This window comes from Euprymna scolopes, chromosome 39, assembly GCF_053919585.1.
Source record: "Euprymna scolopes isolate OS-2025 chromosome 39, ASM5391958v1, whole genome shotgun sequence".
Taxonomy (NCBI): Eukaryota; Metazoa; Mollusca; class Cephalopoda; order Sepiida; family Sepiolidae; genus Euprymna; species Euprymna scolopes.
Window position 1 is genome coordinate 68,095,480 of NC_136520.1, and position 20,026 is coordinate 68,115,505.

The 20,026-nt window shown below is 33.1% G+C and overlaps 1 protein-coding gene across 5 annotated transcripts in view; it reads right to left on the reverse strand.

The window, feature by feature from the left end:
* Positions 1 to 12,337: 12,337 nt before the first annotated feature.
* The window catches only part of LOC145263827 (uncharacterized), a 242,305-nt gene continuing 234,616 nt past the window's right edge, over positions 12,338 to 20,026 (reverse strand). For 3 of the 5 annotated variants that reach the window (XR_013864604.1, XR_013864602.1, XR_013864603.1), the window contains 2 exons: positions 17,590 to 17,681; positions 12,338 to 12,550 (listed from right to left, as the gene is read on the reverse strand). Coding sequence is in view for 2 of the 5 variants with exons in the window: in XM_080120894.1 (XP_079977020.1) it covers positions 12,533 to 12,550 (18 nt within the window). In the remaining 3 variants the exon portion in view is untranslated. The remainder of the gene's footprint in view (positions 12,551 to 17,589; positions 17,682 to 20,026) is intronic. The other 2 variants (XM_080120894.1, XM_080120893.1) reach the window with 1 other exon arrangement.

The window sequence follows — 20,026 nt, forward strand, 5'->3', positions numbered from 1 at the left end:
TTAATCCGTTCCGTTCCGGGGTTTGGATTGTAAAGTGAAATCGCCGTATGGCAGGGCTTAATCAAAATTTTATACAGTACATATTAAAAATGAGAAACAAAATACAGTACAGTATATAATACACAGGTATATAATCAAATAACATAAATAACACTGTAAGGCAGGGCAAATACCGTAATCAGAGGCCGGAAAAACATTGTATTCCACATCGTAATCTGAAAAAAAAAAAATATATATCCCGGGGCCGCTGTATCCCAGGGTTCTACTGTATAATAGGTCCCGCACTGTCTGCCCAATTCCAACTTTTGTCACATAAATCAAATTTCCATAACTGTTTTACAGGTACTTCTCCAATGAGTTCACTGCAATTGCACCCCGTTACAATGAAAATGGTCTGATCTGCCCAACTAACAAAAAAAAAAAAAAAAAGAAAAAAAAAAGGGGCACGTTTTCACTGTATACCAAAACTTCTTACTCTTTCTTTCCTCAGACCATTTGCTTTTGGAATTTCCTACCTGCTCTCTGTTTCCTCCCACCATACAAAATGCAGGAATTTAAATATAATGTGAGCAAGCATTTGCTGACTAGCTTCCCCTCAGGTCCCCTGCTCTTAAAATCTGACCCCTATTATTTCAATGTAAAATTAAATGAAAATTAAAGTTAAGCAACATTGAGTCGGCTTAGTAATCAGATGGGTAAATATTTGGTAATATAAATATTTGTCAGGAAACAAACATGACACTCAAGCGTATAAGATGCTAACAGCATTGAAGGAAGTATAATTGGCGGCAAACTAACATCTGTATCAAAAATCGTTCAGGTCATCCATTCTGCTTAATGCTATAAAACTGGGGTTAAGCAACGAACACATGAACCCTTCACATGGAGAGTAGAAAATAGACTTAAGAGTTTAACTTTGGACAGTCTTATAATCCTTAAGCTGCAAGGTGAACATCCTAAAACAGCAGAGAATTATGTCTCGGCCCGAGAGGTCATTACTTGAAATGGCGGCACTCACCATATGCAAATCGAACCATCTTCCTCCAAAGGAGGAAGTTTCATGGGAGTATAAAATTCACAATGGTCCCCAGTCGCATGTATATCCCCGTTAGATGAGATGACGATGTTAGATTTTTTGCAAATCTGGCAAGGAGGTATCAACGTCCTTCTACATACAGCACCTAGTATTTCCAAATTGGTCACCCATCTGGTACTGACCAGGCTCAACATTGCTTAACTTCAGTGATTTAATTAAAACCGGTGTCGATGTAATTATGCCATACAAGAGGTTATTACCTGCTTAAAAATGACCCCGACTGATGAACTGAGTGTCGAGGACGTATCCTCGATTTGTATGCACAACACCTGGGTGACCATTTGAGGATACAATGTGTCATAACTAGGGCTATGACAACAGCATATTCTTTTCATTGCTTGGACTCAAGTATATATCCGACACAGTTGGACACAGTTAATCAACCGAGAATCGTATCACTCGGTATAAAAACATATAAGATATCAATGGATACACACTTGAAGGTCAAAACAAAGAAAAGAATATGCTGTTGTCCTAGTCCTAGTCATAAGCAAGCACTCCACTCAAGTTTATGTATAACAATCAAGTTTGGAGTTAGTAAAAACGCTGATAGAAAAGCATCCTATCTAATACCAACCGTTTCATATATGTTCCATGTGTTTTCGTTTATTTTTGTTTTAATTTCACTTTCACCCAAAACAAGGTACAGTGCCACTTTGCCTGGGGGGAGGGGGGTGCTACTATCTGGAACATGATTGCAGGGACACTATGTAGTGAGTTGAGGAGCAAGATGTCTGTTTACATTACACTTGAACTTCTGCATATCAGTACAGTCAGGGAAGCAGGAACCTGGAAGGGAATTCCAAAGTCCAGCAGTTCTAGGGAAGAAACTATGAGAGTAGAAGGCTTTCTACTGTGTAGGGGTGTGATTTTGCTGCTTGCCGGGTTTATTTACGTCAAGGGGGGGGGGGTACAAGGACTTGTGGTTCGTTGGAACGCCTACCATTAAAATACTTGTAAAACAGGGAGAGGGTTGCAACATTTCGTCGATGGGACAGTGGTTGAAGCCTAGCTGACAGTGTGGGATCTATTAGTTTAGTAACTCTCTTTTGAACCCTATTTCGTTCCTGATGCTTTCCTTCAATTCTTGCAGGGTTTAAGGTGTCCAAAAAGTCACTGCAAGAATTAAAGGAAAACATGAGGAAAAAAATTAGGGGGTTAAATTGCAATCCAGAGATTCTGCAATCCAGAGATTCTGCAATCTGTCATGAATAATGTTTTGGAAAGAGCACAAATATGCGAAGCTGAAAATAGGCAACATTTAAAAGACATTATTTTTCATGATTAAAGATGGTTTGAATGTTGCAATTTTTTTTTTTTTTTAATTTCCTAATATCTTAGTCAGATTGTGTTAATTACAGAAAGATATTATCAAAAATAAAAAATCTATTTAAGTTCAAAACTCTTCAGTGATATTTTAGACACCCTGTACATTGAAGACATTGCTAAGACTGTTGCAGAGATCGTGGGCTCCTTCTACCTTGCTAGAAAATTACTTACACCTGAGAGTATCCTATATACTTACAAAGCCACCATTCACCCATGCATGGAACATTGTTGGCACATCTGGATCTGTGCATCTACCACAAGTCTCTCACTCTTAAACACAGCTCAAAAAAAAAAAAAGTGTCAAATTTAATAATTCCCACACTATCAGCCAAGCTCCAACCTCTGTTCCAACGCCACAATGTTGCATTCCCGTGCTTTAATAGAATGTGCTCTGATAAAGTCATATAATTTTTCCCTGCTCGGCATACATAGTTCTGACTAACCTGACAAGCAGCAAAATCGCACCCCTTTACTTTTGAGGTCTCTAGATGTCAAAAAGCCTTTTACTCTAACAGTTTTTTTTTTGTCTTGAACTGCTAGATTTTGGAATCCTCTCCCTGCTTCCCTGCTGTACTAACATAGAGAAGTTTAAATGTAATGTGAACAGACATCTCACTGCTCAACTCCTTACAGTCATCTGTTAGACATGATCCCAAATTGTAATCCCTTACATCCAAGTGGCAATATGCCTTGTACAGAGTGAATAAGAGTCGAAAAAAAAAAATAAAAATAAAAACAGATCCTACACTTTTATCAAGCTCCAATTTCTGTCATATCGTCAAACTGCCTAGCCTAATGTTCACAGTTAACATGATTTGAAGCAAATATATAGTAGACATTGCCAAGGCTGTTGTCAAGGTTCTGACTTCGACAATCTGTCTACCAGAAACTGAGCCATTTAGATGGCGTTTTAGCTGTCGGGGTGAAAAATATGTTCTGAGTAGCCCTAGGAGATCCCGGGCCTTTATTCCCAGCTTTTGAGTGAAGCAAGTTTATTGCTTGTTGTCTGAGGTATCCTTACTAGGGAATGCTGATGGAACTACTCGGACATTTTTCTTTTTTCCTTCTTCATGGGCACTGGCTCATTCTGCCCACGTTTCGACCTTGTGTCACACCCCCCTGCTGTGATGGGAGGGGGGTAAATACTGACATCTGAAGAAGGCTGGAGAGTCCATGAGCCCAAATAACAATGTTGACTAAGACAATAGTCCAAAGAAGAAACGGTGTAAATAATAAAACAATACCATCACCATCACTACTACTACTACTACTAACAACAACAACAATCCTAACAAGAAGGCCGCGGTCGATGTAGGTCAGTCATGTGACCACTTAAGCACATTTGATTGAAGACCCATCTTGAAGATGGTCAGAAAACAAAACAATAAAAAAAATTATATTCAGTTAAACATTTGTTTCACATGACACATGCGTTGGAAGGCTTTAAAAAAAAAACAAAAAAAAAACAAACTTCCAAACTAACCTATCTCTGGCCAGGTCTTTATTTATCCCTCTTTTTCACTTCCTCTCACGTTTTCTTTGGCCTTCCATTGTGAACAGGATCTGCTACCTTAACTGTTCTATACATCTATTATCATTATTATTATTATTATTATTAATACGAGCATAAACCTGAGGAAATTTCATGGTGATTTTCACATCTGTTTAATTTACTCTTCATCAATGATGAATTGCTTTAAGAAATTGACTTCCAAAGTAACCCATCTCTGGCCAGGTTTTTTTTTTTTGTCCCTCCACACTGTGCTCCAAAGGTATCACAAACTTTTTCACAGCCTCAATAGATTCTTATAATATTCGTTTTGAAATTATTTCTCTCGGGGGGGGGGGGTCAATATTTATTCTCTATTCAATATTTATACTCTTTCTTCTTCCGTAAAAATAATTGTCTTTTTCGTTTAAATAAATAAATTCTGTTTTCTTACCGTGAAAAATAATTGTTAACGAAATATTCTTCATATCAATAAAAGGAATGTAATTTTTTTTAAATGTACTTTTTTTTTTTTAAAAAATGTACTATGTCGACAGAATCAGATTTTAGAACAATTCATTTCAAAACGGGTAAAAATTAGAATTTTTTTTTACCTTAGCGACATCAAATTAGAGTAGAAACCCAGGGATGCGGCATTAATCTGTTCCAGGGTTGGAATCATAAGGTGAAATCGCCGTATGGCAGAGCCCAAGCAAAATTTTATACAGTACATATTAAAAATTAGTAAAAAAAATTTTATACAGTACATATTAAAAATTAGTAAAAAAAATTTTATACAGTACATATTAAAAATTAGTAAAAATAAAATACAGTACTGTAATACACATGTATATAATCAAATAACATTATAAATGACACCGCAAGGCGATGCAAATACCGTAACCAAGGGCCGGAAAAACATTGTATTCCACATCATAACCTGAAAATCGTATCGTATCCTAGGCCCATCATATCCTGGGGTTTTACTGTAATCACCAATGACCATTTATTTTGATCTATTTTTTGTGTGAAAGTATGAACATAAAGAGCCTTAGTGTACTATTATATAAATCTGTTATTAAGTTTAAGCTTTCCTTTCTTTGCTCATTTCCTTTCTTTTTTATTATTATTGGATATTATTAAGATTAAGCATTCTCTTCTTTGCTCATAAATTTATATACATGATTATTCTTTTTTTTCTTTATTATTATCAGTTATTATTAAGATGTCAATTAAGCCTCCCTTTCTTTGCTCATAAAATTAAATTTGCATACGTGATTATTGAAGTGAGCCAGACACATGTATGTTCACTTACATGTAGCACATCATCTATAAAAATGTAAGGGACCCGACGTCAACAGTGATTAAGTCAGCTAATGTGAATTTTGGCAAGGGTCACACCGAGTGCATGATGATAACCCTTATTTGTAAAAACAGAATCGTTTCCAGGATTGAATGAAAGATGCGTGACGTAAAGGCGAGGCAAGGATTAGAGATCAAACGCCATAAATGAAACAGATATTATGAAAGATAACGTTTCGTTTTTGAGTGGAAAGAAAATTAAAATTTTCAAATAAGTCTATCGCTGGAAGCTATGTGGATGAGTCACGTCCAATGATGTAAAAAATAAACAAAAAAAAAAATGATAATCTCAGGAAATGTTACCAATATTGCTGCACGTGCACGTCACTCATTTTAAGTTAGAAAAGTTAAGTTTAAGCAGTAAATAACGGTATTGGTTCATATTGCGAACCAGACGTATCTCAGCGTTCGCTTGGCTTTGGTCAGAACATGACATCAACAGCCAGATTATGCCGAGCAACAGCTTGGGTTTAGCTGCTGTCTGACGTAACACGTCAATCAGCCAATCACAACGATTTTATAAGAAAAGAAAAAATAATTTATTTGAACCTTTTTTTTAAAAACATTTCTTTAAAATTATTTTACCCCCCCCCCATTAATTTTTGCTTCTTCTAACCTTTTCTTGAATTATTTATAAAAAATAAATTAAAAAAAAAACAGCAAATCACGGTAGTTTTTTTTGTTTTTGTTTTTGATTTTTACATTTAATAATTTTGCTATTTTCTTTTATGTAGCGCTGTTATGATTTTATCGGTGACACTCGGCAAAAACCAGTTGTTGACTTCATGTTCCAGCCAAAGCCGCGTGAACGCTGAGATACATCTCGTTCATAATATACACCAGTACCTAAATAACTAGCCATGATAACATTAGTCTCTCTCTGTCCTAAGTCTATTCTCTCCAAACAAAACTATTTGTGAAAACTCTCAGCGAATGTTTCCTTGTGTCTTCTTTCTTCATAAAAAGATATCTAAACAGTGAATTCATGTACTAGATCAACTTTTACAAAAAAAAAAAACGCTCAACTAGCTACAACCAATATAAACGATTTCCCCAACTCTCTATCTGTGCCTAAATCTAAACATAGATTCCATGAACAATGCTTCTTTCCCTGAACTTCCCGCCTGTGGAACACTGTTCTGCTGGCTTGCTTCTTAGTTGAATACAACATGGTAGCCTTTAAAGTTCTTGTTGAGCCCTCCCCCATAAATAATCAAATTCTACCCAATTTACACCATTAACAGCTATGACACTATCACCTTAGATTCATTAACCGTTATTCTTGAGTGGTCTTCTGGCCTTGATAAGTGGTGACTCCCAAGTAAAAAAAACAAAAAAAAAAACAGAGTAAACGAGCTGAAATAAAGGAAGCAGGAGATAAACCACAGGAAACTGTATTGTATTCTCTTGATTACAAATTGATCAATAAATCTATATACAACAGTATATGTTTTCCTATTATCAATATTTTTTCCTTGTAATATATATATATATATATATATATATATATATATATATATAAAAATTTAACAGTAATCTACGGACATGCATGTTTCAAAGTGTTACCTCTCGTTAACGTAGCTTGACCGTTTTTAGGAATCGAACCTTGGACTAAATGTATCATAATCTAAGGTTAGATTCTTAGAAACAGTCAAGCTATGCTGATGAGAGGTAGTACCTCGACACATGCATGACCGTAGATTACCGTTTTATAAGTAAAATAAAATTAATAAATAAATAAATATTTATGTCTAAAAATATGGGCGATTTTCTAAGGAAAAAGATTTTCAAGGTTGGCTATTCAAAAAGTTAAAAAAAAAAAAAAAAAATCAAAAAGTCTCATCAAATAAAAACAGTTTTTGGTTACCTTAATGAAAACATTGCTTAAGTATATACACAACATCAGAATGGTGAAAATTATGCCTACTTTCTGATGCCAAATTTGGTTTGTTTTTGTTTAAAACTTAATTTTCCATTACTGCGACTAAAGATAAAATGGTAAATGTGTATTGGTTTTAAGCTACAAACAAAATTAAAATTTACAGATTACCTACACAAGTGTATTTTTATGTCCACGAAAATATATCACATGGGTTGTTTTTTTTTTTTTTTTACGGTAATCTAAAGAAAGACAATTCTGTAAATAAATATTTAGTGATTTTAAAAGAATCGGTAATTGTATCGGAATCGGGAATTTAAAACAGAATCATTAGTTGTAACAGAATTGAGAAAAATTTTGAAGTCGTCCCATCACTTTATATATATATATATATATATATATATATATATATATATAAAAGAGAGAGAGAGAGAGTAAATAGCTCCAGAAGATCTAACTTCTCTTTGATTGAGCTGATCTGCAGTATTTTAAACGATTGGTCGCACTTGATATTCTTTCATCACCAATATAAAAGTTAGTTGAGTATTTATATCCAGTGTATTCTTGCTCTGACTTCAAACTATATATATATTTAGGGGGGGGGAGACTAGGCTTATTCAATTAGATTTCACCCTTTATTTATGAAGCTCAATATATGTTAAATATAACTACAGAGCATATATAAATAAATGACAAAAAGTTTATATTCCAAATTCCAAGATGTTGTTCATGTTACCATTTATTTCTTTAAGCATGTTAAAATGTTCAATTCTTGACAGCACCTGTTTCGTAGCACAGAAACAATCATATAAATATTTATGCCAATTTTTGAATATTTTACCGAATGTTTGGGAACATAGACATTTTGTCAATTATATTTATATGTGTGTGTGTGTGTGCGAAAACACATAGGTGTAGGTATCAATAGAAATAAGTTCCTAACCAAGAACAAACTAAATACAAAAAAAAGATTCCTGTTGGTTTGATATTTGGTTTCAATTACCGAACTTTATCATGGAAGGTTAGATTCCATGAAAAAAATTTGTAACTAAAACGAAATACTTTAATCATGATTTGATAATTCTTCCCTCTCAACATAGCTTTGCGGTTTTCAAGACCAATGTAAACAAATTTCTGTTCAATTTCAAAAATCGTTGCCCAATCATCACATGACACTCATTCACTCTTATTCTTGAGTGGTCTTTATCCCTTGATAAGCTATGACTTGTTAGTTTTGTTCTTATTCGTATCTCTCAAATATTCATCACTTAGTATAAACTTACGTGCACACACACGCACACACACACACACATATCTTCTATCTTCTATATATATAAAAGCGAAAATATGTGTATGTATGTGTGTTCGCTTTTTGTGTATGTCTGCAAAAGACTTTTTTCGCCGTGATTCTCGGTTGGCTCGCTCCTTCTTAAAACTTTTTATATGCTGTTTAAATAATAATATCTACGACTAAGGAACTCGGGTCGCAGCTATCTTTAATTTACCCGACTTTTACAAGCTATTTTTGAGATATTCTTTAATCGCCGTATAGCGGGGAAAACAGAAACTGGCTTCCAGCGCAAAACTAGGTCAAACATCACGTGACTTAACGTTTTCACACCTGTTAATTTCGCTTTATAAACGTCAAATTAACACACTTATCAATTCATCTATTCCCATGGTTGAGATGGTTAGGTCGCAGGGTTTTTCTTTTCCTTTCCACCTCTGCGTGGGGTTCAAGCCTACCTTTCTACTAAAACTTTTTTTTTCTTTTACACCTCCAAACACCCGGCAAAAGTTATTTTATTTATTTTTTATTTTTTTTAAACAAGGTTGTTTTGCTTCACCTCCCCCCTCCTAACACACACACCTCCAAACACCCGGGCAACGCCGGGTACCCCCCGCTAGTATATATATAAAATAAAAATTACAATTAAATTTACCAAAATGATCCAAGATGGTAAAACTAAAGTATATCATAAATATTAAAGAATTAATATTTATAAAGTAATCTTAACCTGATGTAAAAGCTCGATAAAACCAACAAATAGGAGATAGAGCTTATAACATGTTTAACATGTTTTATTAACTATTTGCTCTTATATATAATAAGGGGGTGGTCACCAACATTGTGTATTTTTTAACATTATTTCATTATTCCGTGTTTTGGTTTTTCATTGAAAATTATGTTTAGATCATTGTAATAATGTTTTTAAATCATTGAAATCGTTTTTAATGCGTTTCAGACGTTCTGTGAAGCGTCCTCTTCAGAAAGTATTTAAAATGTTTAGAATATATTCAAGATGTGTTAAAAATGTAAAAGAACATTTTCGTAGTTCATTTGAAATGTTTCCAAGAGGTGGAAACATGTGTAAATGATTCTACTTTTCATTCGTATGTCCAATTTTTATTACTGGTTCGTTGGGCTGGATTGATGTCTTATGTTTCTCTCTATCTGCTTGTGTTTCTATTTATCTTTCTTTGTTTGTTTTTTTTTCATTTTTTTTTCTTTTACTTGAGTGGGGGTGAGGGGCCCATTGGTACTTGGTCAACTGAGTGCATAGAGTAGGATGTGTGTGTGTGTGTGTGTGTAAGAGTAAAAAAAGAAAAAAATGAGAAAAACATAGAAAGATAAATAGAAACACAAGCAGAGAGAGAGAGAGAGAGAGACATAAGACAGCCCAACCCAATGAACCAGTAATAAAAATCGAACATACGAATGAAAAGTAGAAACATTTCAAATGAACTACGAAAATGTTCTTTTACATTTTTAACACATCTTGAACACATTCTAAACATTTTAAATACTTTTTGAAGAGGACGCTTCACAGAACGTCTGAAACGCATTAAAAACGATTTCAATGATTTAAAAACATTATTACAATGATCTAAACATAATTTTCAATGAAAAACCAAAACACGGAATAATAAAATAATGTTAAAAAATACACATTGTTGGTGACCACCCCCTTATTTAAATATACATCTTTCTCTCGTTGGAATTTCTTAACCCATTTTATATAAATATATATATACACCTTATTAGTATTTTTTAAATTTTAATAGATTAAAATTCTGCTATATATATATAAAATTATTACTATAATTATTTTTAATACCTACAGAAACTACTGTTTCATCCTTTTGGGAATCATCAATACAGGGAGTTACGATTACAGTTGGTCAAGAGATTCGAACCCGGACACAAAGCCATCTCTGACTCCATTAGTAAGAAACAAACCACACGGCCAACGTTAACATTGACAAATACAGTTGAAATTAACATTTATATAAATGTCCAGGCGGCTAGAGTGATCTTATGATTATAACATCATGATCTGCACTTGTAAGCTTAAGTGACCGACTTTAATTTTAACTTAGAGTGCTCAACAATAAGAACCGTGTTATATATATATATATATATATATATATATATATATATATATATATATATATATATATATATATATACCTATGCAAGGGGAGTGGTTGATAACACTGGCAGAGTTCCCATTTCTTAAGAATATCAAAATAAGAGAGTAATATCTATTTATGTGTTACAAAATGTTTAAAAAAAAAAACATCGGTACCATCGGTTTCAAATGCAAAAAAAGGGAACCAATATTTGATCGCCTATATCGAACTCTATTCAGCCTTTGTTTATATCTATCTCCCTGGAAATGGTGTCTCGCATGTTCCGGAAAGAGAGATATAAATAGAGCTTGAAGAGAGTTCGACATAGGCGATCAGATATTGGACTCTTTTGTTTTGGATTTGAAACAGACGGTACCGACGTTTTTCTGATCCTTTGTAACACACACACACAATTAGGCACAGGAAAAGGTTTCAGTATTCACTTTTGTAGAAAAGAAAATGATTTGGAAAGAGTATTCTTTGTTTTATGTTCCTTTCTGACTATTTTATCTTTTTTTTTTTTTTTTTTTAAATCTCACTAGTAGTTTTTATATTTACTACCCCTCCTCCAAATGTGAAATGCATTTTTTTTTTTTTTTTTTTTTTTTTTTGTCAACTTAACTTTCTTGCTCCCACCTGAACTTTCGGATGGAAGTGAGAGGAGTAGAGGTATTAGATTGGTGCAAAAATAATGTCGTTTTTTGATGTTCAACTATATATATATAAAAAAACGACATTTTTTTTTTTTTTTTTTGCACTAACCTCATAAAAATAAAAATACTCCACCTCCAGAAATAACCTATATCACCCGTGGGAGTGGGGGCAGAAAAGATAAAGATTAAATTTTGCATAGCCACACGTACTCCATCTTGTTTAGACAATTGTTATGCCAAAGGAAGTTTAATTTTTTTTTTTTTTTTTAAACATTTGTTTGAAAATAAATATATCAGCTTTTTTAAGGTTAGAATATTTCCCGTCACACGCGCAATATACTGGGGTGGGGGTGGGGGAGGGGTTCTTATTCAGATTGGAACTTATAGCGGCATTAGACAAAGAAAATACACAAATGTCTGTATGTTGTATGTAACAATCACGGGACGAAGATGAAAAATTCCAAAAATCACGTAATTTGATCAATTAGTTTTACTTTGATTCATGAAAATCAAAAATTACTGTTTTGGATGAAAAAAAAACAAACAAGCAAACAAACAAACAAACAAACCAACCATCCCGGATAAGAGCAGATAACCATGATACACGCAGAAATTGTCATAATAATCACTGACTACCTCCCCTTATTATGTTCTCTAATAAAATATTAGCTCGTCTGTCACTTATCGATAAAAAACGACAAACTTGTTTTTCGTAAATAAAAAAAAAACTACTTGATCAATTTTTGTGATTTTTGGAATATGCAATCTTCTTTCCTTGACAAGTGGGTACATGCTAAAACTTTTTCTTCATTATTGCTATCAGTGCTTATCTGAATAAGAACAAAAAAAAAATGTTTAAAATATGAGGCGGATGAAAATAGTTTTTTTTTTTTTTTTTTTTTTTTGTGATGAGTTTTGCAAAAGACAATGTTAGTCGAAGAGTTTGGCTAGACGTGTGTACGATGCTCCTAAGCATCATTATTTGTCAAACTCAGCATCTAATGGAGCTGGGGTGGGGGTAGGGGGAAGTACAGTATTAATAGCAAACACCAAAAAATGAGATGATGATGAAAAAAAAAAAAAAATGGCCTTTTTCTTTTTTATAGTTCCTTCCATTTTGGTTTGCACTGAATGGAAAATAAATGCATGTTTTTTTTTGTTTAACTGATTTCTTTTTTCTTTGAACAGAAAAAACTGGCCATTTATCAGTTTGATAGCTCCCCTTTCCACTGCACAAATTTTAGTTGTTGCTGTTGTTGTACATGAATTGCTGCTGCTGCTGCCATATTTTCAATTGCTCTAAGCCAGCTTCAAGGCGATATCCATGGCTGTAACAGAAGAAAAGAGACATTAAAAAAAAATAAAAAATAATAATTGTCTTTACGAAAATCGATAAGGTAGAAAATTAGTTGTTAAAGAAAATAAACAATAGGATTTGATGAAAACAATCTTATAGACAGGAGTCCAAAAGGGAGATAACTTTCCGTTTCGATTTAAACAAGATGGCGGAAATTTTTTCATCTGCTACCACGATTAAAAATTTTTTTTTTTTTTTTTTTTTTTAAATAATTCAGTAATATTCAGGTAATTCCGACTGCATAATTTGGAAGCTACTATTGTAACTCCTGTAATTGAAAAAGAAAAGAAATCAGTTGAAACCATTGTTTTTTTTTTTTGTTTTTTTTTTATCTGAAAACTCCATTTATCGACTACAAAATCTCGTCACAATGTTGTAGAAGCACCAAAAATTGTTACAATCTACGATGCTTTATTTAAAAAATAAAAAAATAAATAAATTCATGCATTTTTTTTTTTAAATGTTTAAAACTATACTTTTAGTAAAGGAGTTTTTTGTTTGTACAAAATAGATTTCCAATAAATTTTTTTAAAATAATAATGGGTTCATTCCGTGACGAGTACTTAATAAATACTGAAATTTTCACTAAAATTAGTTGATTTCCTGAACTTTGGTGAATGTTTAAGGCGGTGTCAAAATGTTGATACGTTTTGAGCGTCAGCCACTCATTTTTCACGGACCTAATATCTAGTGATCTTGACTGTTGGCCACAATTGAATCACAAATAAATACATTACCGAATTTGTTTCATTTTGAAATTTCAGAGACCTTAAGCACGTTTAGAAATGGAGAACATCGTATTAATAATAATTAATCTCCATTCTAAGGTTTTACTAACTGAATTGTTTAAACTTTTTTTTTAATAAATCGAGCTTAAAACATTACCTTAAAATAATTACTGTTTTGTGTGACGTCATCTAAATGTAATACAATAATAATTCTCACACAAGTGATTACCAGTGATATCTCACTGGGAACAAAAACAGGTGGTGTTCCCTAGATTTTGAGTGACAGCATGTACAGTACACTCTGCTTTGTAATTTTTTACTAACGAATCACTGCTCATCAAGGCTCAAAAGTTACTCGAGGACAAGGGTTAATAGTTTTGTTGTGTTGTGATATACATACAGTGTGACGTCTAGTGGTTGAAATGTTCTATATGTGTGGGTGTTTCCCATGTAATAAAACACTAACATTCAGACTGTGTAACGCACAGGAAAAGAACACATCTCCATTGCGTCTTTGTCTCTTCTCGTTGTTCAAGTTCATCTCCCACCGAAGGAAACCAAACAACAATAGGTTATATATTTGATAGAACTTTATTTGGGATCTTTATCCTGCCCCCCCCCCCACAAATCAACAGAGATTAGACCATTCCTGTAATAATCCATTCTCTGTTGATTTTTTTCCACCCTCCCAGATCTTGCCTTCTCTCTTTGAGAAGAATTAGTTTATTGCTAATCGTCTGAGGCACCCTCGCCGGGAATGCCGACGGGGCTGCTCAGGCACTTTTTGTAGGTCAGAGTGCCCCTCAATCCCACTTTTCGACCCTGGTGTCTAAGTTCTTGCGGTGGGAGAGAAAGAAATATAAACTTTATTCTTGAATTCCCATCGGAGCTGCAAGACGTAATTTTCTACGTTATTCTAAACTCATGTTTCTCCCAGCTTACAAAACGCGGAGACGATATCTTTCGTGTTAACTTGTTCGACTTTCCAGTTTCCGTCCCAACTCTAAACTAAGTAATTGCGTGTATTACTCAAGCTATCTCATTACGTCATTAACTCCACGTAACATTAAGATCACGTGATGCCATCACTAAAATCATCTTTATGTTCTAACATTCCTACGAACTATTAAATGTAAATATTTCAACTTAAGTTTCCACATCGATAACATTTCTCTAATAATTACAATCTCTCTCTCTCTCTCTCTCTTTAACGGAATGGTCATTACCGACCAGTCGTGGCACTCTTCACGAATCGTCGCCATTGACTCCAGTTCCGCACCATTCTGAGTAACTTGGTAAAATTCAGCTGTAAAGGTTACACTCCTCTGGAGGTTGAAGGTTCCTTCCTCAGTTAAGGCCATATTCAAAATACAATTACGAATTACTTAGCACTTCTAGCCGATCATGGCTGATGGAACAAGAACATGCCACCCCCATGGATTAACTAAAGGGTTCTGTTCGAAATTCCATGCAGGTTCCCAATTTCAAGAGAAAGATTCTCTGTTCAACAAGATGCACCTGAAAAAGGTCGGAAGTTACATCTACCGAAACGTTGTGAAAATAACTCTCAAGATGAGAACAGTAGTCCGATGAATCCAAATAATACGAATAACCATTCCTCATCTCAAAAATTCAGAGACGTAAAGAAGCAGAAAATTCTATTCCTTATCCGAAAAAAAATGTCAACAAAAATAACCAAGCACCATAAATAGAAAGAAAAGAGGAAAAAGATGTCAGTTAAATATGGAAGGAAAGAAATAATTCGGTCCCCAAAAAAAAAAAAAAAATATATATATATATATAATAATAATAAAATAAATAAAAATAAATAAATAAATAAATAAAAAATAAAATAAAAAGTTATGCAGATGGGAGAAGTAGAAGCAGATTCCAGAGAGACCGTTATTTTACGCATCAGAAGAATCTTGGATTCACATCTTTCCTGTATTTTAGAGAAATTTAATATGGCAGCTTTTGTTTGTAAAACATTAAAAAGCTATGGTGTTTCTTGAAATTTGTCTGTTCATACGTTATACAAACATGTGATTCGTTGACAAAAAAAAAAAAAAAAAAAAAAAAAAAACAAACAAAAAAGTCACAGGCAGAGCACACATTACTAAAAGAGTAGTTTTGGTAAAACTTGAGAGCGCTCTGCTTTTGGGTTGTTTTGAAAATGGAACGGAAATTTAAATTTCGTTCCGTTTTATTTATTATTCATTTATTTATTTTTGTTGCACATGCGCCAATACAATCGAAAGTAATTGAAAGAATAAAATTCAATAATCGTACTTTTTACAACATAAAAATAAAAAATATATTTTTTTAAATAACATTTTATCATAAAAACGAAAAAAGTCAATCTGGTAAAATTTTTTGCCATCTGTTTTTTTACATTAAGTCCAACTCACTATTCACATTCGAGATGTCGACTTTTCTAAGTTTTCGGGCATGCTGACAAGAAAGAACGGCTTTCGGAATAGACACCCCCACCTCTTCATGTTAAAAACAGCTTTCGGAATAGACATCCCTAACCTCCCCATGTTAAGAACGACTTTCAGAATAAACATCCCCAACCTTGTCAGCATACCAAAAAAAACAGGGTTGCAGAGTCGATTGAGAGAAGTTCGACTCCGACTCCTTTGATATCTTCGACTCCGGACTCCTTGACCCCTATGTGGAAATCTATTCTGCAGATCCACATACCAGCCTCCCACACCTATTCAACAAGCATTTTATAAATACTTTTCATGTATATTATTTTTTACGTTTAACATTCACTTGTATGATAAATATACTCACGTATAAACTCAACCAGCTTTATAGAATAAGTTAAAATAACAAAGGGATGAAAAAATTTACAATGAAATTCTATTATTTTATCAGTTCAAACGGGAATACAATATTTAGGGATGGGGAAACCTCTTTAGGCCATGGCATTTCAAAATCAAACACTTCTCATCAGAAGGGAGTAAAGACACATTATACAGAGAAGAAATTTGTTAAAAGATATTATTGCTTTTATGGAAACAGGATCAAAAGGAAAAACAGGAAAACGCTATAAAGGGCTATAGTAGGATGGATTGCTTCTTATTGATTTAGGCCCTGTTTTTTTTTTTTTTTTTTTTTTTTCAGATAAGATAGTAATTCCGGATCGATCACAGACTAATCCAATTGCCAAATTGTATTTGATTCAGGAACTAGATAACTTTTGGATTACAATCCGATTGTTATCCAATGTAATCCACAGTGATCTCACTCAAAGACAGAATTTTCATCGATCCTGTGTGACGTAACAACCAAAATGAAAACAGCTGTCCAGATAGGATTCGCAGTAATCCGATTGACCGAAATATATTGATGAAATAGAAGCATGACAGTATAAAATATGATAGACTCCGACTCCTAGTACTCTTAGAAATCCAACTTGGACTCCCTCCGACTTCACAACTCTGCCCAAAAACCCATAAAAGTTGACATTTCGAATGTAAACGGTGAGTTTTCGATTTTGTTGGCGCATGCGCAATTTAAAAAAATTAAAACAGAATGAAATTTTCATTTCCGCTCCATTTTCAAAACAACCCAAAAAGGTTTTAAATATAAAAATAAAAAATAATATAAAATAAACTTTTTTTCTGAAGAAAGTTAAATAAATAGAAATTTCGATAGATTTAAATATATCTTGTTCAAATTTCGAGAAAATAAATACACACACACACAAAAAAAATTCCCCTCGTATATTTTACGAAAACTGCATTTTATATGTAATTTCATTCTAAAATGGATAAGTATTGAAAATTTCACGAAAATCTGACCATTAGTTGATTTTTGCTAGATTTATTAAACACGGATATGTTTTCACGTTCGAACGGGAACATTATTTTAAAGCGCCAATTATGTAAACACGATTTTCGTCTCGCAATTTCATTATTTTCGTTCGATGAAAAACAATTTTTTTTTTAATTATTAATAGTTTATTTTGCCCTTCTTTTAAATGGTACAAAAGTTATCTTTATAATATTAATTTATAATAAAGTTACATCGTTTTACATATGGAGGGGGGGTTAATTCTGTGGTTACTTTTGGAGGTGCCTAGTGACACTAGGCCCTGTGTATATAGTCCAAACCAATACGGAAAGCAAGAACGAACGGAAGTAAATCATGTTAAAATTGAACAAAAAACTAAAATTGAATGCAATCCAATGAAACACAACCATGGAGAAACGAAGAGAGAAATATGAAAGCGAGAAGAATGAAAGCGTAGAGAAGTGACCAAATCACTTACGAGTCTTTTTGGATTTTTTTTTTTTTTCGCTTACAAAATTTTTTTTGTTTTTAGTTCATTACTATTTTTACAGGTGCCATATTTCGTTTTGACTGAAAAACATAAAACGAGTGAATACAAACTTGAATAATTTAAAAAAAAAAAAAAAAAAAAAAAAGAAAAAAGAAAAGAAAGAAAAACAAAACATATCCCTGCGGAAGAAACGCGCCACGGCCAGCAGTGGTTTTCAAAGATTTAGTGATGTCCGGGATAAATCCTACCTTCTGAGACTTGGAGACAAAGCTTAAAATACTGTCAAATGGCATGAGTTTTTTTTTTTCTTTTTTTTTTAATTTTTTATATAAAGCAAAGTTATGTGTGTGTCCTGCTAAAAAAAAAAAAAAAAAAAAAAAAAAAAACACGCACGCAAAGTTCGTATATTTTTGACTGATAATACCCCCCCACCCCCCAAAAATATTATTCCTTGAGGATCAACTGGACCAGGTTTTGTTTTACTGAACGAAAATTAAATTTTTTTTTTTTAATAACAATATAGCTGAGAAGGTGATCTATAAACTGTTATAATTGTTTGAAATTTGGTGGAAAAATGAGTGAGCAGTGAAGCTTTAACACAGTTCTAAATGATTAAAACTGCCTTTAACCATATATTCAAACACGGTAGAATTTGAATTATATATATATATATATATATATATATATATATATATATATATATATATATATATATATATATATATAGCAAAAGTACCCATCGTTGACTGGGTTCAAAAACAGCCTACAGAAAATGGACTCTGATTTATGAAAGTATGATAGGTTATGAAAAGGAAGGGTTGTAAAGAGATAGCTTCGAATTCGGCTGTATCAAAACCAAAGCAAAATATGATGAAAGTAAAATCGATAAACTCCATAATTTATTATGCCATACCTGTTCACACAGAAACACTTATTACAATATTCTGTGGATCTATATTAAAAAACCTTCTTAAACTTTGTGACGTATTTCCATTCTATGGAGGTCAGGCGTGAACGAACACCCCATAATTTTATTATACCACATTTCTTCAAACTGAAACATAATTATCAAAGTATACTTACACAGATAGATATGAAAAGTCTTTATTAAAGTGTCTGCCTATTTCCATTCTATGGAGGCCAGGCGCGAACGCAGACCCCACAATTTTATTATACCATCCCTATTTAAGTTAAAACATACTAATCAAAGTATTCTTATGTACATCTATATCAAAAATACTTGTAAACGTTTTTTTTTTTAATTTTTTTATTTCCATTCTTTGTGGTCCAGGCGTGAATGCAGACCCCACAATTTTAATGAACTACCGTTCTGCCAGATCAAACATACCCATTCCTGTGTCTCGATACATCGTCTATCATTATATGTAATCAGTTTTTTAAAATAGTCAAGCATATAGGAGCCTATTCGTGACCACACACACACGCACATTCAGCTTTATATTATAGACTAGCGAGGGGTACCCGACGTTGCCCGGGTGTTTGGAGGTGTGTGTGGAAACTCTGTGGGTGGGCGGGGGGGGTAAAAATGTTTTGGTAGGTAAGTATGAAGATCGAACCCGAACCGTTGAGGCAAAGTTGTAAATTAAAGTGTGAAAAAAAAAAAAGTGCAACGTTAACGATTGCCCCACCGCGAGATGCTAACGGAAACACGTTTGAATTTATTTAATTACTTGGATTTGGCAGGTGCCCGTTTTAATGAGTTAATGAGGTCAAGTTTGACTGCGGGATTTTTATTTTCCCAAGATGTAATAGGAAAAAGACTAACCCATATGCGGCGAGCGACAAATGTTGAATATTTATCTTCCCGAAATCGAGCAAATCAAATAGACAGGCGAGCTTCGTTGTTAACTGTGAGATATTACGATTTATATGTGATATAAAAAGTTTTAAAAAGTTGTGAAGCGAGCGACCGCTTCTCTGAAAAAAGCCTTTTGTAGACATACAGAAAAAGCGAACACACATACATGCAATTTTCGCTTTTATATTTATAGATATATAATTTAGATATATATTTATATTTATAGATATATAATTTAGATTTATAGCTTCAGTCTATGTATGTGTGTGTGTGTATTGCTTACATAACCCCGAAGTTAAGCAACGATGAAACTGGCCAGTACCAGATGAGTAACCATTTTGGGAATGTTAGACGTCGTATGTGTTGAAAACAACTCCTGCATCCAGTATCATGCTTGGTCCACCATAGGTGAATTAACAATAATTTGCCGAAAAAAAAAAAAAAAATGATCATATATTTAGCAAAATACACAGTTATTTATCGATTTTTTTTTTTTTTTTTTTTGGTATCGGTTTTTCAATGGATTTCCTATTTAATGATATATCAGCGATATTGAGCCCACTGAAAGAAAATTAATAATTTATTTTTAAAAGTAGTGTTTCCGCA